The sequence below is a fragment of the Ylistrum balloti genome, unplaced genomic scaffold, assembly GCF_031769215.1.
Source record: "Ylistrum balloti isolate Yb309-2 unplaced genomic scaffold, AGI_CSIRO_Ybal_v1 Utg370028, whole genome shotgun sequence".
Taxonomy (NCBI): domain Eukaryota; kingdom Metazoa; phylum Mollusca; class Bivalvia; order Pectinida; family Pectinidae; genus Ylistrum; species Ylistrum balloti.
The window spans coordinates 200,607-226,053 of NW_026782092.1; the positions used below are offsets into that span (position 1 = coordinate 200,607).

Genomic DNA, 25,447 nt, shown 5'->3' on the forward strand with positions numbered 1-25,447 from the left:
TGGTGGAACACTTCAGATACTACTGAGGAACTAAACAAGTACTTGTGGACACTTCAGATACTACTGAGGAACTACACAAGTACTTGTGGTGGAACACTTCAGATACTACTGAGGAACTACACAAGTACTTGTGGTGGAACACTTCAGATACTACTGAGGAACTACACAAGTACTTGTGGTGGAACACTTCAGATACTACTGAGGAACTACACAAGTACTTGTGGTGGAACACTTCAGATACTACTGAGGAACTACACAAGTACTTGTGGTGGAACACTTCAGATACTACTGAGGAACTAAACAAGTACTTGTGGACACTTCAGATACTACTGAGGAACTACACAAGTACTTGTGGTGGAACACTTCTGATACTACTGAGGAACTAAACAAGTACTTGTGGACACTTCAGATACTACTGAGGAACTATAATAATAGTTGAACACTACAAGTGTAAATGGTGGACATTGACATTTACCAGGATAATTTCCAGGTTTATCTGTGCAATATCATTCAGTTGAGCAAGGTTGTAGTTATTGTAGATGTTGTACTTATAGTTTCCATTTCTTATAATTGTTTATATAGTCAGGTAATATCTTGTTGACAATAGTTAGTCCTATTTCAAATATTTGCCCCGTTCCTCTGACTCAAAGAATGTCGAACTCATCATTAATACAAATTTGAGTCCTTGAGGATGCTTCTGACCAAATTTGGACAAAAATCCATCATTCCTACAGAAGAATTTCAAAGAATTTTCTACATGTTGGCTTTTAGGCTGGGGTTTCGTAGAACTCTGGCAGACAAGATCCACCATTTATACAAAATTGCATCTCATTCCCTCAAGGATGTTTCAGACTTAATTTAGCCAAAATACCTATATGCCAACAGAATGACTTAAAATGGATTTCTCCATTTTCTGTATACATAATTAGTTCCTCTTTTCATAAATTTGATCAAAATCTGCTCAGTCGTTGATGAGTAGAAGCAATTTTTATTCCCCCAAATATTAATGAAGACAAACAGTGGATGCTGATGTATGTACAGGTTCATTTGTTGGAGGTGTAAGCTAATAAACTGAAGAATAGATTGTAATTACTTATATGAATCTCAATAGTACATTTCAGTTGCTATTGTTTGCCTTCAAAACTGTTCTCCAGATGTATATTTCTTATTCCTTTTAATATTTGTTAAAAACAAGTCAATATTGTTCTGTATTTAATGGTTTTTTTATTGTTATAAACAAATTCATGTAAACAGAGATGATACACTAAGTTGTATATATATTATAGCAATAATACAATTAACATTAAATATACAAAGGAGATGCACATGGAAACGTATGTTACAGGATTGTACCACTGTTAATGATTGTATCTAAATACAGCCCACACCTTTAGGAGAAAGTATTGCAGATAAATGATTCATGATGATGTACACTTGAATTAAAATGTTCATATTAGAATAATACTTTAACATGAAATTCTTTAATACAATTATACCCTTATTTAAAGATAAATTTTTAATACTATAAATATAGAGATGATTACCAGTGACTGAAAATTGAACGTAGTAGATCTAAGCTCTATACTTTTCCACAACAATTTATCGTTACACTTTTATTTCTTAGCTTGTCATTTGTAACATCTTTTGTGAACAAGTATGATAAAACTAATCTTTTGTACTGAATATCAATTTATTCTGCAATAAATATTTTATTGGAATAGACATTAACTTCATATAGCTTTGTCATGATTTAAAACTTTTTTGAACATCTCTTAACTATTTCGCATCCCTATAATATTAACATATGAAAATTATCAACAAACTTTCCCAATGTTATCAATAAAATGCCTCACCTACACCCCAGTCAATAACATTTTGTAAATTAGAAATTCAAATCTTTAAAATAAATAAGACTGATTTTTAAACTGGCCTACCCTTGAGCAACTTCTTAAACTTCTGAAGAAAATCTTAAGATAATGGTAAAACAAACCTTACTAAGTATTGTGATACATGTTTGTATTTTTCATAATTTGTGACAGGCAGTAATATCTTTTTAATGGATATAACTTGCTACATCTTTCACAAAGTTTTGTTAATGCAAGGAAGTTTGCTATGGTCTTAAATATTTTCCCTGCTCCTTGGTCCATGACAGATATCAAAAGTATCTAAACAGGGATAAAAGCTCACATTTATAGGTACATCATAGTCCATGTGCAACTTATCACAACAAAGGGACAAAGAACATCTACTACCCCTACACTAGTCTAAAAGTGGAATTCAAAAGTAAAATACATCGGAAGATATTTTTAATGCCTATTTTCACAAATCATAAGAAAAAATCCTATTTTGGGGGCTGAAAAGTAACACAGACTAAAAAAGGCCATTAGTTATTCTTCATGCCATAGTCTATAACATATCATAAAATGCCACAAAAATCTACCAGAAAGTATCGTTTCAGCAAGGAAAGATGCCAATATTTAAAGGAATTGTTAGCCTTTTCCTTCAGAATATGATGAAAGTGGACCCAACCATAATATGGACAAGATGACAGTCTTGTTTGCTAGCAATATAATCCAAATTATTTTTCTTACAAAATTCACAAGGCACAACCATAAAAAGTAGAGATCCAATATATTCCACAACAAACAAAGTATTCTAATGTAATTTTCATAAGAGACTTTTACTTGCACATAATATTCATTAACCAAGACTTTCCTGATTTTTCTTTTCTAAATAAATTTCATTTTTTATAAATATCAATGAAAAAGTGATTCTTTTATTTCTCCAATGTGATTCAAACTCTTTTCTCCAGTTGTAAAAATATGGTAAATTTTTATTTCATTTTATTGTGCACTCATACGATAAAATGTTTAAAATCACTAGTCTTACCATGAAATATTACATTTTAAGTATAAAGTTGGACAATATTGATAAAAGTAAAATATTAAAAGTAGTCATGCTTCCATTACAACAATGATATTGTGGCATGTTTAGCTGCTGTTACAAATCTGTTATATTATATACACACAAGAAGTCACTTGGAGAAAGCAGTAAAAATGTACAAAATCTCCTTAATTAAGTTTACTACCGTTAAGATATGAATATGAATACCACACAATACGAAAGATAATATTTACGTTTAGGGTCAGAACCAGGAGATTTAGAACAGATACATATATTACAATAATGAGTATCAAGGGAAATTTCCCACAAAAATGTTTAAAAACAGATAAAATTTGAATTATAACACAATTCCTGATAAGATTTGGTGTCTGGCTGGATTAAACATACTGTGTACTAAAACACAGCATAACTTTTCCTGGTATTCAACAAGACACGTTTAGGCAAAAAGTAGCCAATTATTCATATAATCATAAACAACTTCAATCTATGTTAGTGATTCAAAGTATGCTATATGTATTTCATGTATGATAAGAGAATTATCTTTCGTGTGGTAACATATAACAGTTTGGAAAATTGGAAAAAGATTTGCGGTCACAATAAAAAAGACTTCCTTCTGGACATACTTAAGTAAACTATGCAGAGAAAATAAATAATTCCTGTGATTCTGCAGAAAGAATGTCATTGAAATAACCAAGAGTTAATCAAATATTAACAATCACTAATCACAGGAGTCATGGACCTTCAATAACCTTCCAAAACTAAACAGTACTTATAAAGGTTTTAGGATATGTGTATCAAGGATGAGTCAGTCTGATGAGGTTTTATTTCTAAAGCACAAAATGAAAAACATTGTCATTTTGTTTGAATCTTGAATAACCTTGGGAAAAAAAAAAAAAAACACATTTAGATTCAGCTGAACTCCTCAATCATGCCTTACATTGTGAAATGGCCGATTTCTTAAGAAGGTTTCAAACTAAGATTAACATTAAGATTTTCGAGATAATTATGCATTAACACATGATGAATAATTACATTAGTCATTTGACTAGTATACTACATACAGGCATAAAGCAAAATGTAATTTGTAATGAAAATAAGGAACACCACAATACTTTGAAAATATTTTAACCCATAACATTGACGAGTATTATTTTACGACCTGTCTCTTTCCATTGCTATATATGATTCTGCCAACAAGATATTATCTTACTAATAGTGTTCGCATTTCCCAATTCAATTTTTGTGCACAGCAAAACTTTATCTCCTGCACGCAAGAATTGATTTCACTTAGAATGTCTCTTGTAAAAAACTTTGAAAGGAAATACTTTTGTGTGTGTGATAATAAAGTAAAAATGTAAGTTAGCGTTTCAGTTGTCCCAGTTGTCATTTTAACAATCTTCCTTAAGAATCAAAGTGAAACTAGTCTTTACTTTTTATTTCAACTATTTCATCAGAACTTTATCAATATCCAAAGAAGAAAACTACTGAAAGATAAAAATACTTCAAATTTTGATTAATCATTATCTTACTTTAACATTAATGTAAGTAAAAGTATTTAATATGGAAATGAGATCTACATTAAAATTGTTGGTGGTAAGCACTATCTTTGGTTTATTAACACCACTGATTAATCAATCTATCAAGACGAACAGAATTTACGAGCTCCATGTATATTTTTTTTTATGTATTTATCTGTAATATCCATTTTTGGTAAACCTGGATCAATTATAGAAGATATTAAAATTTTTCAAGAAACATTTTCATAATATCTTCAAATATATTTGTAAAGATTTTTAATATGTTGTTCAGGTTTCAATCATTACTCTGATTCTGATTTATGGTTCTAAATCTGAGTAAAATTAAAATTGTCCACCCTTGGTTTACATGGACCTCTCTATACAGTTGAATAGGAGAATCCAAACCCGTAATTTAGGGTGGAGGTATGATATTGCTGTAACTACTAGAAAACCAATAAGTCCAACTATAGTTACAATATTATGTACAACGTGCATGCAAATAATAGGACATCTACACACTGCTGAAAACACTTTAGAAAAGGTCTTCTGGTAAACTCTCTTGCACAACACAATAGGCTAACCAATCTGCATTATCTTGCCAATTTATGTCAGTATTAGAGTTCATGTTGACAAAACTGTTTCACTCCTGTAAAACCATTGTATCACTTCCTCTAGAATGAAATGGATTAGTCTATTGTAGTCTGCAGGGGTTTTGAAATATTAGAGGTGTGGCATTGAAATCTTTCTGCTACAAACTTATGATGCTGCTTAGGAGCTGGCGCCAGGCACTTTTGCAAGGACCTGTAAATAAAACAACAAATTGTTTTCATTTAATTATTATCAAAATATCTACGGATACAGTCAATATTGCAAAGACAATTTTCACAAATTTGTGTTATAAATAACTGAACTATTAAAGACTTACCTTAATGAAATATAGAACTATCCCTAACCTAATGTAAACATGAACAATATCTACTTGTTTCACAAATATAATGTGATGATGTATAGGAAACTGACAGTGAAGTCGTACCTTTGACAGATCTACCCCTGTTAAGGCCTGCACAGCTGGTGGCAGCTGACTGACAAGTCGACTAACTTCACTGGTGGTGCGGTCATCTCCAATCATTACAATTTCTTCTGTTTTGGATAGTGGTGCAGAAACTTCAGCAGCAATCTATTAAAACAAAGTTATATTACATATTTATATTTCTTCTCATTGCTCAATACTGACATGTTTATCAAAAGGACTGAAACTACCACTGAAAGCAACCACAGTATTTGAGGAAAGGAAATTCAGTTATAAAGTCTTTACAGTTGAAGCTATTGCCAAAAATAGGGTAAACCATCTTATTTATCATTATTCACCACGTTTAAAATCAAGATCTTCTGGTTTAAAGACTTATCTTTTAACTCGATACATTTTTTAAAAAAATGTTTTCCAATTTTCGATAAAAAGATAATATTTGGGAAAAACCTATACAGTGTACTTTTAGTAAAATGATAAAACTGTGCCATGGGAACAGGATCAATGAATTATAAAATAGTTTACCTTGGGTAGTGTTTCCAACACCATACTAAGCATAGCAGCATCTCCGTACTGTTTGTAAGCTGAGGCCTTTAATCTCATTTTCTCAGCCTCGGCCTTACCGACTGCCTCGATGGCTGCAGCTTCAGCACCACCGATCAGCCTGATCCTCTCTGCATCAGCACGGGCAGCCTCCACAGTTTGTGTCCTAAATAAAACCCACAGTGCACCAAAACACTTTAATAACATAAACTTACTGATCATTTTATCTTTCAAACTTAAACCATCATGAAATTACTTTGCGATTAATGCAAAAAAAAATATTGAGATTGACTGTTTCACTGAAATCCATCTGTAAATTCAATCATGATTTATGACTAAACAAGCCAAATACAAATGTGTTGTCATATTTCATTGTTTTAAACTTGTACACTGAATAACAAAGCAATTTTAGCATCTTTAAATTATCATAATAATGACTGATTTGCCTTTTTCTGCCGAAACAGATGAAAGGCACAGGTCCTTATGGGAAAATGTGGCTGAATTTACCCAGAAATAACCAAATAATTTCCCAATTAATTGACATAGATATCCTAATTGTGGGTCAATAATCTTAACATAACTTTACCTCTGCATCAAAACTCAGTAAAACGAACTCATTCAATTTCTAAAATCATATTTGCAAAATAATGTCAACATTCAGGTGTTCTTATAAATTCTCAAAACCAAACAAATGTTGGATTGTTTTACCCCAAATACTGATTGAAGTGTTTCAATCCTCTCTTTTTGTCATGATTTTGTACACACACTCTGATCAAATTACATAATTTGATTGCTTACCAAATCCTCACAGTTCAACACCAAGTACAATTCTCTTTTACTTTATTCATAACTGTCAAAATGTGATACAAAGCATCTAGACACGGGAAATCGACCCTTTCACATTAAATGTATCCAGACATTGTGAATATGGTATAAAAAAAACTTTAAACCAAAGATAGAATCAATACATTTTTTTTAATACCAGCAATTGCCGTGTTTTCATTATACCAACCTTTTTCCCTCTGCAATTTGTTCGGTTTTGAAAGCAGCTGCCTCTGTTGGTCGTTTCACGGTAGCCATCAGTTCTTTTTCTTTTCTCATGATTTCTTTCTCCTCAACATCAATCTGTTTTTTTCGCTCCACAACATCAATCTCAATTTCCTCAGCTCTGATTCTTTGTCTTTCCTTGGCTCCTTGAAGCTCATATGCCAGTTCAGCTTCTGCTTTCTAAACAGGAAATAAACAAATTCTAATAAATAATTCTATGATTTCTAACTTATGACATTTTGCTATGTATTTGCTTTATATGTTTGTTTTATACATTACTTTTTGTACCATCTAAGCTTCTTCCATACCATGCTTATTATATAACAAAACAAGAAATCTGTACAAGATCAAGGTGCTATGTAACCCTGGTGATATACCAGCCGCAATATACCTCTTTGGCTTGATTGGCTGAGAGTCAGACTTGTAAGCCAGAGGTGCATCATTTAAATCCTAGCAGAGGCATTAAAATATAATAATGACCTCTATTACATTGGCGCCCACGTAGGGACTCGTGAACTAATACTGAGTGTTACTTTCAAACATTACTGTAACCCCTGGAAACATGAGGACAAGTTATTTCTTGGAGGGGGAGTATGTAACCCTGGTATAGTACTAGTTGCAGTATACTACTCGGCTATGGAGAAATTTTCTTTAATAAGCCAGAGGTCCCAAGTTCTAGCAGAAGCACAGAAATAAATCACGTGACAAATTGACACATCAAGAGCCTTGTGGTGTGTAATGATATTACTTTATTTGTCCTACAAAAGGCCCACAGGGCCATTATGGAAATTCTAACTTGACGACTACAGGTGGGATATGTAACTGTGGATCATAAAAGCAGTTACAATCAATGGAATAGCAACATATGTGTGAGCTTATAATCAGGCATGGGCTTACTGTCAGACAAATATGGAATGGTGTCAGAGATTCATTTGCAATTTTAGTGGTAGCAGAACTAGAAGTTGTCTAAAAGCAAAAACCACAACAAAACACCAAAACCGAAGACCTGAGGAAATCCAAATCAAACAATTTTAGGAAAACATGACTTTTTATTCAAAAGTTTTGTGTGTAAAATATCCAAGTGGATATTGTGATAAAATTTCACCTTTGCATTGACTTCCATGTCAAAAGAGGCCTTCTGCATCTGGAACTCTCTGGAGGCATCAGCTATTTTTGCATCAGCTGTGAACTTAGCATCCATTCTCTTGTTGTCACATTCAGCTTCCTGTCAAGGAATTCATTGCAATGTAAAACCATTACACAAATGAGATATTCCAGAATATTCATAATGATGATGTGAAAATGCGGTAAAATTTTCCTTTAACCAATAATAGCTACAGAAGTGTTTTTATTCTTTGCATTTTGATTTTGAGGTTGTGTTATATTAATAAAGTGACTTTATGTGATTTAATGAAGACTGGTTTCATAAACAGCATCATATTTTCATTACACATCTATTAGTTTGATTGAATCGATGAGGGCTTCATTGAATCAAGCAACTCACTATACATAATTGTGTTCATTAATGGAACAAAAAACAATATATACCCTTATTCCAGCATCTCTGTTGGCTTCTGCAACACCAATATCAGCATCACGTTTAACATTGGCAGTCTGTGCCCTTCCCAGAGATTGCAAGTACTGCACATTATCAAATATGTCTTTGATGGTGAAACTCAGAATTTCAATACCCATCTTTCCAACATCAGGGGAGGCTACTTCTCGCACCAGCTGAGCAAACTGGTCTCGATCCTGGTAGATAGCTTCTACACTCAGTGTACCTGGAAAACAGAGTCGCTTAATGACAATAATAAAATTTGTGCATCAGAAACAATAACATAGTTAACAATTTTGACATCATTTTGCATGATTAGACAACCATGTGTCTTGCTTTTGTGAAGGAAAATACTTGTCAAAATGTGCAAAACTGTGTGTATTTGGTTGTGAAAATATCTTGAAATTCAGGTTAGACATAAGATATATGTTTCATCCCTTGGAAAGATTTTACTACCCAGGAAAATCACAGAGAAATACAAACATCATCTTCTACTGATTTTGTAGAATTTCTATTCTATAAACATCCTGAGAGTTAGGAAATTACAAATAGTTCAATTCACCTTGCCTGTATAAAAGCAACTGGTGGCTTAACACAACTTGTTCTTTCACAACAAAGCCCAAGGTAAAAAGAACAAGTTATGACTGAGAGAACACTACTGAATGTTCAGGAAAGAAAAGGTATTTGCAATTTTCCAACCAATACAATAACAACATACCCAAGATAGCACGGAGATGGCCTTCCAGAGTTTGCAGGATAACGTGCTCAATGTGATGGACAGATTTGCCAAGAAACTGCTCACAGGCTGTTTTGAGAATCTCTGGTTCCCGCATGATCTTACATTGGGCCACACCTGTTACTGTCACTGGTACACCCTCAGATGTCTCCACGCTCTCACATACTGGGTTCAAGGTCATTACCTCCAGAGAGATCCTAAGACAAAAATAATCCATTTTTCAATATCTTTTATTTATACTACTATTATTAATCCAATGAGCCAGAAAACTATATATAACTCAAATATTGAGGTTGGCTCATTACAAGGCAATGAAATGAAATTTATTGGCATTGCTTCTCAAATTGCAGCAGATGTAGGTTTTTTTCTGGTTTGCAGGTGGACCTGCTGCCAGATATCTTACTGTTAAAAACCACCTGTTATTCTACCTAATCCAAGGCGAATGACAGAATGGGCTATCCCCTTCTCTAATATCACACCAAACCTGAATTAAAATATCAATGTTGATACTGAAATGTTTACTGTCTATATGATATGTAAATTTTAGGCATTGTTTCTGGAGAACTAATCATAGAAGAGCTACAATGTGAGTTTTTACTGTCCATATTATATACTCACGTTTGCACATCTGTGACAAGGCACCAGGCCCAACCCCAGCCACCAACGATCATCTTACGGCCTGTGCCCCCACAGCAGCCTCCTGTAGACAGGGAAGGTTAAAACAAATGTTATTTCATCTTTCAAAAATGAAAACACAATGAACAATAACCGAATCAAATATAATACAAATGTTTGTTTTCTAACCATTTGAGGCCCTTTTTCTGGATACTTATTAGCAGTAATAATGGGTCCCTTCCAAAATGAAAGTAACCATCTTTGAAATATTTTATTTTTGCATGTCATTTCTTACAATATGAATGTATTAATACATTCCATTTAGGGTTTTTTCTGGAGATGTCCAAAATTCAAAGTTAACATCTACTAACAGAAGCTTCAATTTTTTTCACAAACTAAAAACTTTCTTTGAAAAGTAAGAAAACTGAAATAGGACTCCTATTTCCAATTACTTTTGTTATTGTAATTTGTTTACATATGAGCTAACAGTGGATGTATAAATAGATTATAACTTAAAAAAATACTTTTTAAGATGTGAAAAGCAAACACACAATCATCTTTAAAAAATGCTGTTGTCTTCATCATGCACAAATAAATTAACAAAACAAATCTCCACAAGTCTATGCTTCGTTAAGAAAGAAAAAAATGCACAAATTTACCATTAATACTAAATAATGTTTTATGAAATAAAATTAAGCATTCATTTTTTAATATAAAATAGACATAATCAACGACGAAAGTCCATGTAAAAACGATTTCAACAGGCCTATTTTGAAATGCTACTGCACAATTACGCAACTGCTAACCCGTGACTTGGAAATAATAATGGTTCTGCACATTATTAACAACGATCTTTTTCACTGTTGTAACATCAAATAATTTAGAATTTATAAAAAGTCAACAATGAAACTTGACCCATTAAACTGTGTAACATGAGACGTATAACAATATTAGCTACAGATGAAGAATTCGGCATACCAATGTTGACACACCCTCGCTGCGTCCCATCAGGGAATTTGCAGCAAACGCACTTTTAAACCAATCAAATCATGACGTAAACATAAAAGATGGTAGGAACGACAATGCTAAATAAAACCAAATGATTAATAAGTGTTTATTGAGTATATGTCACTTCTAGAAACATGCTAGAATGCAGCCATTGATGGGTCAGCCGGAAGCGACTATTCTGCTGAGAGAATCTCCAGAACCAACTGACCGACTTTCGTCCTCTTGACATTACCATAAAGTATTCCATTTGATAAACACATAAAAGTTATTTGCGTCTTTTAATGCCTACCTGAAATTACCAAAGCCTCACTTGGCCCAACAGTGTGAATATTCCCCATCTTTCGTTTTCAGCTCTGAAGTTGCAGCCGTATTTGTAAATACTACAGCATATGCAAATTAGCAGTAAACAGACTGATGTATGTAATCCAAATGATATGCCCGGATGTCGGACAAACTAATCCGGATATTGTTAAACTAAATTTACAGGTTTTGAATGAAATAAAACATGAAATTTCAGATATTTGCTTTTGAATATAACATAAGTCTAAAAATACTTTTTAATGAAAATTCATATAAGCAAAATCTTGCTTTTAAGGAGACGGTCCTGGTGAATGACATGTACATACAATTATATATTATGTATATTTCTTACATATTTTATAGCACGTGACGACGTAAAAGAAGCAATATATGTAAGTAAAAGGAATATCCTCTTCCGATGGCACTTGATGTTTAAGAGCATTTAGAAATATTTACTGTTATAAATATATCGTATAATCGATGTAATATAACGGAAGTTGGATTATAGTTATTGTTCTTATCTGAAGTGTATACATGTATTTGACATCTGTCAGCGAAAGAAAAACCCAAAAAACATAGTAATATATGAAGAATTTCCGTCGAGGCAGAGACTAACCATAATTTTAAGTTATATGTTCTGATAACAACATATTGTCGCAGTATTACTCATTATAAACCTATGTCAATAGATAAGTAATATTCGGACAAATTATCAAACTTCTAACGATCTGAAAAAAAAACCGGAAAATACAATCCGTATTTAAATCACTATGATCGTCATTTTAACATATATGAGTGCTTTATGTTTAAACAAATTAAAATAACGAAGAACTTTAGCAATAGAAAGATCGTAAATTATTTATTTATTTCCAATGAAGTAAACAAAATATCATCTATTGATACATGTCTACCTTTCCCTATAAAACAGAATTAACATTTTGAAGTGTCTGCATCAGCTATAAAATTAAACCATATAGTTAGAGTAAACTTTATCCCGACCGTTGAAAAAGAAATTAAAAAAATGGAAAAAAAAAAAAAAACCTCCAAGTCGGTTGAGGCACTTAGACGCTTGACATATATTTATATATATATATATAAAACGTTGTCGAAGTAACTAGACCGTTAGGTTAGTTCTGTTGATTTGGTTGGCATAAAACAGTTTTCTTATTTGTTAAATGGATAATTATTCCCCGCTTTCACCGAACGGGGGATATTAATTTGGGTTTGTCCGTCCGTCCGTCCGTCTGTCTGTCACACTTTCGTTTCCGTGTTGTAACTTTCCCAAATATCATCCAATTTGGGTGAAACTTGGTCAGCAGATGCATCTTGGGGTCATTAAGACTAAGTTTGACTATCAGTGTCATCTGTTAATAATTATGCATACTAATGAGGTATCCTTTAATTTTATTGGTCGGTTCATTTCCGTGCTCTAACTTCTCTAAATATAATCCGATTTAGATGAAACTTGGTTAGCAGATGCATATTAGGGCACATAAGACTGAGTACAGCAATCAGCATCACCTGTTAATATCTATGCATACTAATTAGGTATCCTTTCATTTCATTGGTCGTTTAGTTTTTGTGCTCTAACTTTCCTAAATATAATAACCTCTAAAATATTTACTTACAATATGCTTGGAAAGCGGTGGGGTATAAGTTCCATGAATTTGCTTGTTTATATCAAATGGATATCTTGAGTCTAGTTTTACTTGTCCGTAAATAATCGAAATTCAGGTAAAATGAAAAATAGGGACCCAAACCAGACGGCTGGTGCAATTGTTTATTGGACTAACAGAACCAGTGCTATTTCATTTTCGGTTCTCATGCCAAAAAATGGCCAATTTGTCCCTCATGATGCACGGCAGGCATTCCAGGCCAAGAAACAAATCTAGCACATTAAATAGTGCCGCATTTCAATTTAAATGTTTACCGGCACAGCAGTTAATATTGACATCCGGTATGGTAGCAGTGAATTCATTTAATTACTTCGTGTTGTATAAAATAAAGATAATAATGAGTTGATTGTTACCCCGTATTACTGACTTTGCTGTCGGATAATTAAAAAATTCATATCATTCGTTCGACCTTAACATGGTCAGAGTTTCCAAAAATTCCCCCAGTCCCCGCTCTTTTTTTGACAACATCGGATCCTAATCTACTGATTAAAAAATGCAAATTAAATATCTTCCATATCACCTAGTTATATTATTCTATACTATTTTCTAATACTTTGCCCTCACCATAATTCAATATTCGCTTGTTGAATAACAAATCTTTAATAAGTCCTATTGATTACTGATTTGCATTTTTATCATTAACTGTATGAATACATGCCCTTGACCTAAAAAAATCCGGACGACTCCATTTCCGTTAACAGTTTTATTGTTAGTATTGCATTTTGAATTATTTCAAAATAGTTTTTATACAAAGAACAATTTTTATAATTACAGAAGTATAATTTCAGTTTAAAACTTTTATAAGTAATATAGCTTCGAATGAAAAAATAAACGTTAAAGTAATTTTATTACGAAACATGAACTATCGCCGATCTCGATAATGCGCGAGATTTCAATTTCTGACGCACAACAGAGAATGCGAGGAGGCTTGGATAACGAATCGGTAAGTTTTCCTCATTGGATGTAAACAAGAGTCGTTCTTTGTCCTTATTCCTAACATTTATAAGGTGTTTCGTACAAATTTGTCGAAGTCCTCGTCCATTTTCGCTAATATAGTTATTTTGACGATTGAAAATTTGAAACCGAATGATTCCCCTCGTCTTCATAGATTGAAAGGGAACGAATGAATGAAAGACATTTTATCACTGTCCTTTCAGTGCAAAACTAAGTTTAACGAATGATTAAAGTAATCGCAAACTGTGATGAGTAAATTTTGATATGTGATGAATATATTTGTGAATGAACTTGGATATAAAAGCTAGAGGATTTTTAGATTTGTTTAAGATACACTGCTCACAAAATTCTCAATCTCGGTTGCTTATTCCTCGTGTCTTACCTCTGTAGAATATAATACATCGTACATTTTCAAAACTTTATGTATAAAGAAATTTAATAAGATTTTAACAGTCAAATAAATCTATATAGCCGAGCTGTGTGTATGACATATCGCACAGTATCCTGTTATTCAGGATTTTTGTTTGACAGGTCATGTCAGGTCCAGCTATCATAGAAGAACGTTAAGTAACTTCATGATTTATAATTAAGAAATGTAATGTAAATGCTTTTCGAGTCATTAAAATTTCGTTGAGTTAAAATGTTCATATTTAAGTCAAACCAGATATATAACGATTAGTTAGCTACTGTAGAAATTGGGTGTACAAGTCATCTTAGTAGCCTCAGGTAGTTGGAAGTTCCTTTTTAGTTGAGTGGTAGCAAGTGTGTCCGTGAGAGACAGAAGGGTTGCCAGTTTGAATCCTAAAGTTTGAATTCCAGCAATGTCAGGACATTTTTTCATTACTCCTTCCTTTTCAAATTCAATGGCATTGACCACTGCAATGTAATACATAGTAGATATAAGAGACTGAGATGCTTCCTTGGAGATGTTTAACCTAGGCTGTTATTGTCTTTTGGTTGGTAGACTTTATGAAGAAGGGAGTATTGTAGAAGTTGAGAGTATGTCACCTCACTAGCCTCAGCTAGTTGAAATTCCCCTTTAGTTTAATGGAAGTGAAAGTTTCCAGCTAGAGACAGAAGGGTTGCTAGTTTGAATGCCAGCAGTGGCAGATTATTTTTTCAATACTTCTTCCTTTTACAAATTCAGTGGCATTGACCACTGCAAGTGTATACATAGAAGATGTAAGAGATTGAGATGCTTTCTTGGAGTTTAGAGACAGGAGGGTCGTTAGTTTGAGCCCTAGTGGTGGCAGGGTATTTTTATTACTCCTTCCTATTACACTTCTTTAAGAAGCTACAAAAACCATGACAAACGTCATGTCAATACCAACGTTTGTTGTCGAGACGCCATTAAATAGAAGTCAGTGAGACACAAGACCTTAACCACTAACAAAAGTGTGAAAAACATTTTTAAAAATTGTCTTATTTCATAATGGCAATAGACATATAGTGGCCAAGATATTATTTCTGTTAATAACCATAGAATTTTGAGTCTACAGCATAATTGATTTCAAAAAATAATAAACGAAGCAATATTTTTTTCCTTGTCCATATTTTCTTCTTCAACACTGTTACCACATTATGTAGATGCACAGTAATATTTTTATTTGTTTACTTATGTTTGAATGAAAATCTTTAATAATGCAAATAATTATTTCAATACAATTTACTGTCACGTGTGTAATTTAGAAAATTCAATTAAACCTGTTCTACTTAATTACAGCTCCTATATTGGTAATTGAATCACCTGTGACTCAGACACTCCCCCTTTTTAAGAGTTAATCTTATTGTCCAGACAAGGGCTGATGCATTCAGAGCTCTCACTCTTAAAACTTTAATACAAATGATTTACGAGATGAATAAATAATTTGAAAGTTGCATGATCACAAGTTTAAATCAGAAGATCAGGGATTGCAAGAGGGTTTTTTAAGGGGTTCCTTTTCCAATTCAGTATTAAAATATATGAACTGATGATGAGCCTGGATAAGTTGATGAATGTATAATAAGCAATATAAAATATAACACAAAGAGTGTTTTAGAAAGATTATTATTAAAATGCCCCTTAAATTTAATCTTGATAAACAGAACTGATGTGATTGTGGATGATGTCATGTTCCAAAATAAAGTCACTTGCATTAATCATCACAGTTATCAGTGTATATAAGTACTGGAGCTTGTGTTCCCTAGTTAGTTTACAGCGATACTACACACACATCAACATACCTTTAATATATCCAGGTTAGTGATTCAAAGTTATCCTCTTGATTATTTGTACATAACTTTCAGTAGAATGACTATATGTTAAGAAGTTAATATAGTCGACAGTTAAGATCTTGTTTGATATCTTATTTGTTTTGTTACTGTTATAAAATATTGCCTATTCATCTCATAAGATTTCAAATGGTGCACAATATCAGATGTGCGTAAGAAGCAATGATAGATCATTTCAAGCTCTGATACAATTCATAAAATGATAAGTTTGTCAGTGGTATGAAATGTCTTCATAGTCAATTACTTGGTTTCAAAATCAAGTTAAATTTGATCAGGTAGCTTTTGTCTTTGGTATACTCACTATGTGGTGATTATATAATTCCCAAGTAAATGAAAATTCAGGTAGCAGTGATCAGCATTAAATATAATATTGATATAATAGCTGTGTGTAAATGCAGGTAATTGGTAAAGTTATAATGGTTTTTTTATGATTTGACAGAATGAAAATAATTTATGTTTACTGGACATGAGTTATAACAAGAAAATGCATGTTTTATCAAATAAATGTTTTACCTTTTTATTAGTTCTTTGTATATATACTCAGATGTATTTACTGTGCATCATAATACAAGACCCAAACAAATCATTATCCTAGATCTATATGTCTCTTTATGTAATTATTATTCGTGTTGTAGAGACTTTAATAGAATCTAATTTCAAATGGTTTTTGATCAACTTTTCTTTCAAATTGTTCATCCATTGTAGAATATCTATGAACATTGATAGTATTTTTGTTTTTCTATTCCAGGCGTTACAATATCAAGGATCTAGTATGACTGAAATCAGCGATTTAGACAGGTAAACATGTAGTCTAAAGAAAAAAGTCTGATGTGTGATAATTACAACATACTTGTACACCTGCCATTCAGCAAGTATGATTTTCAAGAGGCTGTAGAAAGTTTTAAAAATTTAGATTTATTGAATTTGTTTTGGTTTGTTGATTATTGATTTCTACTCCTATTTGTTTTTCATTGTCTATTTTTAGATGTCCCATATTCTACCTTGCTCTAGTCTGAGTCATTTCATTTACACTTATGTAAATAAATGTTCATATAGATAACAACCAGTCTTTGGTCCACTGACCTACTTACTGGTGTTAGAGGTATATCCCATCCCTGTACCTACAATAATATGTACACACAACTATTATAATGTGAAGTCTAGTCATGAAACCCATCCCTGTTGATGACGTGATGTTTATAGGTGATAACATTTTAAAATGAATTAAAATTGTGTGTACATATGGCAGGCACGTACAGATATTCCTTCTACCATGCACTTACAATTATATAACTTGCTAAGTGAAAATACTTTAAATTATTAAATCTATATTGATATTTAACATTAACAAAAATAAACACGCACCTTAATTTGAGGTTATTTATTTAATTCCAAAAATGGAGCTTACAAGGACATGTCTATTTCACACATGTTTTGACTCTTCCAATTTGTTATCTTACTTCCAATATTGTTAAATGTCAAGGACCAAAAAAATACCCTAATCTGTTGATAATCAGTATATTTCATATTCTTATTGGTGAATTTTCTGTGGAGGATAATACTTCTTTAATTAATAATGGTATTGATACAATTTAAAAATGGTTGAATAGGGGAGTCAATTTATATTTTGAATAAGCATTTGGGTATACACATTTTTTTTTCTATCACTTGAATTTAGAATGGTAATCAGTCCTTTGGGCTGTTTGACAATAAAATTTTCATTTTTGGATTGTGTTAAATATAATTATATTGGTAATTAGTCCTTTGAACGGTTCAAAAATAACATTATACACATGTGTAGATTGTATTAAATACGATTGTTCTTTAGTTTGGAAATTGCTCTGTTTTTGACATTATATTATGATTTTTGTTAATGTTTAGGCAAATAGAGCAACTACGACGATGTGAAATCATCAAGGAAAGTGAAGTAAAATCCCTATGTGCTAAAGCCAGAGAGATCCTTGTAGAGGAATCTAACGTCCAGAGAGTGGACTCCCCTGTCACAGTAAGTACTGTTTTAAGCCTTTTCCACTATTCCTTAAAACACAAAAGAATTGATAACAATAGGCTTGGGGACTCGTTATGTTGAAAGCTTTAACTAAGTGTTAGAATGGTCATATAGATACCACAAAGATACCACAAGACGTTTGATCAAATTTTTGAAGTGGTGGAAATTTTAGAAATTTGAATCTTTTGTTTTGATAAATTTAACAATCTGTTAACACATATTGAATGTTTTTGTATTTCGTGTTTCAGGTATGTGGAGATATTCATGGCCAGTTTTATGATCTCAATGAATTATTCAAAGTTGGTGGTGATGTCCCAGACACAAATTACTTGTTCATGGGCGACTTTGTTGACAGGGGCTTCTACAGTGTAGAGACATTTCTTTTACTTTTAGCATTAAAGGTAAGCTCCTAATTCAAAACATTCTTAGCATTCACAGTATTTTTTCTAGAGTTGTTGGGAACAGTGACCACTTGTTTCTAAGGGTATGTCAGTTCCTTTTTAAAAGTCCAGAAGTTGCCTAGTTCTGTTCAAAGCACTTCTTTTATCTTAAAAGGAAATATTCCAAGTTGTATCATACTCTTCTGTGTTGTTGAAATGAAGATGGCAGAAGGATTTCTGTCTCCCACAACAAGTTTTGTAAGATGAGAATTGAAAATTTGTTAATGCTAAATTTTGTGTTATGAATGGAATAAGACATTAGAAATATAAAGCTACCATATACATATATATTAAACAGCAATCTTAATTTACTACTTCTTGTGCTGAAAGTATCGCACCTGTTGCAGTCTCTATAATGACTATATGCTGATTATAAAGTTATTATTTTGATGTGTGAATTGATCATTGCACTAATATACCAAACTAATTATGCAAAGAAATTTGCTTTCATCAAATTAAATATGTCTACAGTATTGATGGACAGCTAGATATTGTATTTGACTCAATGCTGAAAAAATCTATCATTTTATTACAGGTACGATATCCAGACAGAATCACTTTGATACGTGGAAATCATGAGAGTCGACAAATCACACAAGTTTATGGATTCTACGATGAATGTTTAAGGAAATATGGCTCCATCACTGTATGGAGATACTGTACAGAGATCTTTGATTACCTTAGCTTATCTGCAATAATAGATGGAAAGGTAAGGAGTTCATATCAATGATTTGACAGCAAACAAAGTTGCAACAGGTTTATAGGCATAAGTCTGTGACATTGAATATTAGGTGACTGTAAAGGCCTTCATAAGTTTTCAATTAGATTATTGCATGACAGGAAAAATTTGAGTTTGATATGAACAGATGGTTGTTTGAAAGACAGTTATACCAGTATATATACAGAGTTTAGTGTCAGATCAAAATAGACAGGGATGTGGATGAGGTGGCACCAGTTTCAGATTTTGAATAATATGTTATGTGTCTTTTGCTTTCAGTATTAAATAGTGCTTCAAAATGATTATTTTAAGTGTTTTTCTCAGAGATCCTGTTTGTTATATCACCTCTCTTTAACTGGATTAGATGTTCAGAATTCAGTCTTGTCATGTCTGGCTACTTTATCTCTGTCTTGATATTTGAGAACATTCTTAAATAGTAAAGAAAAGTATAAATTATCAGAAAAAAACATTGCTGGATGAGAAAATAAGCTATGTAACATAATTGATGATTTAAAAAAGTTAGAGACGTTTTGAAGATTGCTTCATGTATTTTATAAGAATCTCTTTTACTTACAGATATTCTGTGTACATGGTGGGTTATCACCATCTATTCAGACCCTTGACCAAATACGATCAATAGACAGGAAACAGGAAGTTCCTCACGACGGACCCATGTGTGACTTACTATGGTCGGATCCTGAGGGTAATATTTTAATGTGCAATATATTTATAGTGTTTTGAACTTGCTGACAGAAATAATACCAAGATGTTGCAAATAAAATAACTAGTAGGATTTGCAAGTAAGAATACATCTATATCTTTTGGTAAGAACATAGCCAGTTTGTTGTATTGAAATGTAAACTGCAAAGATTCACATTGTGGTGCTAAAGTAATTATCTTGACTGATACAGTCCTGAAAAGCATCACTGTTTGTGTTGTTTTCACATCATTTGGGCAGTGTTCATTCAAGGATAAGCAACAGTTTGGCCCAATTTGTTAAAATTGGGGGCCATTTGAGAGGAAATGGAACCACTGTAATGTGTTTTTCTTAAACGGACAAATCATTAGATAATTTGTGCAGCATCAGTAAATGGACTGTTTGAATATTTTGTAGGACAAGTTTATGGTTGTTATTTTTTCACAACATAATCCAGGCCTGTGTTTGGTGCAATTAGTTACGTAATCAATTTTTTTTGTCTAACCACTGCCAGGCAAAGTTGTCAAAAAAGCTATGGATAAGGTTAATTTCTTCAAAATCAATCTTTTAAAAAAAAATGAAAGCATATTTCATGTTATCATGCTTCATTTATTGACAGATATGCAAGGATGGGGAGTGAGTCCGAGAGGGGCTGGTTACCTGTTTGGGTCAGATGTTGTAGCACAATTCAATGCTGCGAATGACATTGACCTCATATGTCGAGCCCATCAGCTAGTAATGGAAGGCTATAAATGGCATTTCAATGAAACCGTTCTTACAGTATGGTCTGCGCCAAATTATTGTTACAGGTAAGTGATAGAAATCCGATCAATTTGGCATAAAGGGTTGCATGAAATGATTGGTTCTTCCTTTTGTAATACATTACTAAAAAATTATAAAAATAAGTAAGACTACTTGTATGTGATTAGTTCTTACGAGGTATATACTGTTGAATACTTTTTTTAGTGTAAAATCTCAGTCATTGTACTTACATATCAACAAGTAAGATACTCAAAAAATTACTTAAGGTAATTTCCAAAATCTATCTATACTAAAAGCCACCTGATCAAGGAGACCAAAGAGCTATGGCTTTAAGTTTTGTATCTTTAGAGGAAATAAATGTCATGTATTTTTTTTTTTTGTATAAACTTAAATCTAAATAATTTATAATGTCCGGAATATGATAATTCAAACATATCTAGTTAGTGTAGATATGTATGGCAAAAGTTTTACTTTGGCTATCCTTTCATCTTTTTATCTCCTCTTTTTTGAGGATTATTACCTTGGTAATCTGACATTGAAATTTTTTCTATGTAAACTCATTATTAAGGTATTGAAAATGATATTTCATCATTTTCAGATGTGGTAATGTAGCAGCGATATTAGAATTAGATGAACATTTGCAAAGAGATTTCACAATATTTGAAGCGGCACCACAAGTAAGTATACCTTATAAACGTTTTCTGAAGTCTTTTACACCTGTTTACCCCACCTGACTTTCATAATTCAAAGTTTTATTTCAAGTGAAGTTAAAAGTTTGATCACTTACGTATCTTTGAGAAAAATATTGATCTGATGTAATAGTTTATTTTTCCAATACAGTAAAGTTCAGTTTTTTAGAGACCCCATCCCTCATCAAATACATATATATATCTTGATATTAAAGGTAAGGAAATTTGATAGATTTGGAAATTAATGACACTGCTCAATTTATGAAAATTAATCACAGAATAGCACCATTGCTAATAATTACATATCACCAGAATGGGAGAGATGTTTCTAGACAAGTTTAGAATATAGATACGAAAAGATTAAAACAAGTGCACATACCATATTACTTACAAGCATTGAACAATCAAAGTTTCACTATTTCAGAACTACATTAAATTTATAAAATTACGTTTTTGTTTCAATTTTCTTTTTGTTTGATTTTCAGGAATCAAGGGGTATTCCATCCAAAAAACCACAACCAGATTACTTTTTATGAAGACTTTACAACTAGATTTTAACAAGGGGCCATAAACTGTTGTAGACCTATTGATGGAAAAGTGGATGTTTTTTCTCGTGAAGAAACTCAACTGAAGATCACCAGACAGAAACAGAAAGTCCACATAAATGGCATTGACAACTTGTGTGACTTTCACTGGATAAAAAATATTGACATTACTGTAATCAAATGCTTTGAAATGTCAGAAAAATGTGGAATAACAATGTTAATGCTGTGTTATACAAATATACAGTTTACCTCCCCACTGTCAAAAAGAACCAATTTAAGTGATTGAGATTATGTAGGGTGTAAATCCATAATTGATGAATGGATAAGGAAGTACATAAACAGACTTTGAATTTAAGAAATCAGTTTCCCCATTGGTATCGGTGATACTCAAATGTCTCATAAACCTTTTTTGCTTCTTATTTTTTTTGTGTAGAAATCACTCAGTAGTTTCTAAATTCTATCCATTTCAGAAGATTTCTTTTCTAGGTTTTTCCTCTTAATTTTTTTATTTACATTGAACCAACAAAAAAATACTGGTTTTTGTTTTTAAGATATCACTTTCTAGGACGCTTACATGCATCAGTCCACTTACTGGTTCCTAAAACAGTCCAAGGTGAAATGTTTTTTTATCATTGATATTTAAGATACAAGCTGTACCTTACTCTTTCCTTAACTGTGGAGGGGAGACTACTACAGCAGAAAACGACATCACAACACAAAATGGCATACAGTTGAACCTTGTTACTGTAGCCACAAATAATCTTATCCATCATTGATGATTTAGGGCAAATATTGGCAATTCAGTTATATTGGTATTCAAACAACCTCACTGAATCAGCTTTTGATGAAAATTGAACTGCTTCGATCATCGAGGCTACATTGTGTTTCCATATTGTTTTCAGGGTTTGGTTTGAATCAGTGCTATCACTCTATAGAGTAATGTACATCGTACAGAAATATTCACAAAATATTGTAAGTTTAAGCAGTCTTTGAGATGTATTTTGATACTCATTGACACATTAAATTGTAAGAGAAATCCACCTATCAAACCTTAGCAACAGGTATTTCTGTTCTGTACAAATAAGTGCTAGGATTACAGAACCTTCCAAAATGTTAAATCTATGTGTTTCTCTTTGCATGAATAACTGGACTACTTATTTTCAAATAGGTTTTATTACTTGGTTTCCTTTCAAAATCAGAAATTGTGCAATTTTCACACATATTGCAGACAGAAAATCATTTTCATAGTCTGTTTCCGCTACCCTTTATGACATTTGCACATATTGTTTACAAAAACCGGCCTATTTTGTAATGAATTGATAATCAAACATTTGATCATTGATTATTTTCATTTGAAAATAATTGAATTTTGTGTAAGTCCATTACTAAAAAGGATTTATGCCTGTACAGTGTATAGAAATGTTGACTATTTAACTTTGTCACACTGATGTATGGAATATGTTGTACAGAACTGTATAGACGGTTGTTCTATGTAGATACCAGTGTTTGTACAGAAAACTTGTTCAACAAATTGTTCGTGAAATAATTCATTATTTGAAACATGGTAACATTTCTCCTGAAAAGCTACAATACACCAGCGATTTGTTCCATTACCTGGGATCCTGGGATTAAGAATCACAATATGTAAAATAATGTAAGTTAAATAAAGGTTATTAACTGTATTACAGTGATCTCCCTTCAAACCTTTTTTTGTGAACAGATTCACCTGCTATGTTGTCGTTTTATTGTCTTCTGCACATTATTGCTATACAATAATCATTGGTTGGATATATACATTTCATTACAGGTTTCTTTCCATGGAACTCTTCTGAATTGGAGGTAAATGTCTCGGTAAGGTAGCATTTATACTTGAAACATTTCAGGCATATGGATAAGGGGTGCATGAATTGATTGATCAATGTGTTACCAAAGGAAGAACCAAACTTCTCTCTAAAATAAGTAAAACTACTTGTTGTGTTATAATTTTATTACTGCCTTTGAAGTTGTCGAGAGAGATTCGCATCCTGTAAAATCCTAGGAAAGGGTGATGCAGTTCATAACTAAAAACTCCAAATGAAAACTGATCGTCTTGTGTAGAATTCCAACATTCTAGAACATTATTTTTCTGAAGTGTTGTTCATAGAACTAATGTTATAGCAATAATTTAAAGTACAAACTTCATTTTTAAAGTTGATGTACAATTTTCACTGCATTATAAGTTGATGAAACGTATTTCAGGTGATTATATATAATTGAATTGTCTTGGGCAGAAATTGTTCTGCTTTAACAATTGAATTCACTCTAATTCATTTCATTGGTTGTATTTGATTTTCAGTTTGATGGGATTCATTTTCAACAGTTGAATGCTTCACACTCATATTTCATGTTATCATTTTAACCATCTATCTGTTTTATCTGATTTAGTCAATGTCTATATCATCTTCTTGTACTGTTTTAACATCTTTGGAGAGGAAATCTGTATACATATGTTGTAGGTGTGTATCTGAAATTAAATTTAGAAGGCAGTACGATATTTTAATGTACTTGATGTTCTAGGGAAGAACTGTACAATACTGTCTTTACAAGAAAGGGTACTGTCAATTGTATAAACTTGTTTCAGTGCTTCTGTACAGCACATTTGTCATGACTTTGCCATTTGAATAGATTCTGATACAGTTTCATGTACAGTTTAAAAATCATCTGTAATGATTGTTAAACTAAGGTATTAATTGCTAGGTGTTATTAACACTTTAGCGATAACAAAATAACTCTGAAGTGATTTCTGGTTAAAACACTTCAATCCCGACACCAATTGGTAGCTCTCATTTCTATTGTCCTTTACAATATGTCTTTTTTTTTAATAAATTATTTTTGAAAATAAATAATGTGTTTTTTTATTTCCAGCCTTTTATCACAACACTAATGAAAGTCATTAAAAAAATAACATTATTTACAATACATCATTTAAGTCTGTATATGTAGACAAAATTTGTAACATTGGTTTTCTGGTCAAGATGGGGCTCTTTACAAATTTTGCTTTCTATAGACAGTAGTTTTTAAAAGTCCTGGTACTTGTCATTCTTGATACTCAAGGGGTTACTATCACTTTTGCACAAGCAAAGTAATTATGGTTTAGAAGAGGTATCAGGGGTAAAAAGCTAACCAATCTCACGATTACAATGGAGTGTCATCCAAAGCCAGTACGACATATTGCGACACATCCTTGAGGTTCATTTAATGCACATTAAACTTGATAATCTTGTCTTATCCACAAGGTGTTGCACATGGAACTATCAATTTTGCCATGAAATGTTCCAGCAGTGATAATGAGTGTAACCCCTGCAGTATTGAGGATGGGTACTTGTAAATGTGGGTACTTTTAAATGTGTTAAACAGTTCAGACATATTTCTTGTTTCTATAACTACAAAATTCAC

General features: G+C 32.2%; 2 protein-coding genes across 2 annotated transcripts; one reads left to right on the plus strand and one right to left on the minus strand.

The window, feature by feature from the left end:
- Positions 1-1,207: 1,207 nt before the first annotated feature.
- LOC132548858 (flotillin-2-like) lies at positions 1,208-11,348 on the minus strand. Its single transcript, XM_060212757.1, has 9 exons — positions 11,242-11,348; positions 9,948-10,029; positions 9,312-9,526; positions 8,587-8,819; positions 8,144-8,263; positions 7,004-7,218; positions 5,974-6,157; positions 5,455-5,598; positions 1,208-5,222 (listed from the first exon to the last, which is right to left on the minus strand). The coding sequence occupies exons 1-9, from the start codon at positions 11,288-11,290 to the stop codon at positions 5,190-5,192; spliced, it is 1,275 nt and encodes a 424-aa protein (XP_060068740.1). The 5' UTR covers positions 11,291-11,348; the 3' UTR covers positions 1,208-5,189.
- A 2,478-nt stretch (positions 11,349-13,826) lies between these two features.
- On the plus strand, positions 13,827-24,897 carry LOC132548790 (serine/threonine-protein phosphatase 4 catalytic subunit). The gene is made up of 9 exons (XM_060212685.1): positions 13,827-13,871; positions 16,902-16,951; positions 18,035-18,158; positions 18,410-18,562; positions 19,137-19,310; positions 19,896-20,022; positions 20,636-20,825; positions 21,377-21,455; positions 21,953-24,897. The coding sequence occupies exons 1-9, from the start codon at positions 13,845-13,847 to the stop codon at positions 22,001-22,003; spliced, it is 975 nt and encodes a 324-aa protein (XP_060068668.1). The 5' UTR covers positions 13,827-13,844; the 3' UTR covers positions 22,004-24,897.
- The last annotated feature ends 550 nt before the right edge of the window (positions 24,898-25,447 follow it).

Bases quoted from the DNA above. Each gene is read 5' to 3' on its own strand.
- LOC132548858 (XM_060212757.1), bottom strand. From the start codon at position 11,290: ATGGGGAATATTCACACTGTTGGGCCAAGTGAGGCTTTGGTAATTTCA. The intron at 8,820-9,311 runs GTATGTTGTTAT...TCTGTTTTCCAG, and splicing joins CCATCTCCGTGCTATCTTGG to GTACACTGAGTGTAGAAGCT. The intron at 8,264-8,586 runs GTATATATTGTT...ATTCCTTGACAG, and splicing joins ACAGAGATGCTGGAATAAGG to GAAGCTGAATGTGACAACAA.
- LOC132548790 (XM_060212685.1), top strand. From the start codon at position 13,845: ATGCGAGGAGGCTTGGATAACGAATCG. The intron at 13,872-16,901 runs GTAAGTTTTCCT...TTTCTATTCCAG, and splicing joins GAGGCTTGGATAACGAATCG to GCGTTACAATATCAAGGATC. The intron at 19,311-19,895 runs GTAAGGAGTTCA...TTTTACTTACAG, and splicing joins CTGCAATAATAGATGGAAAG to ATATTCTGTGTACATGGTGG.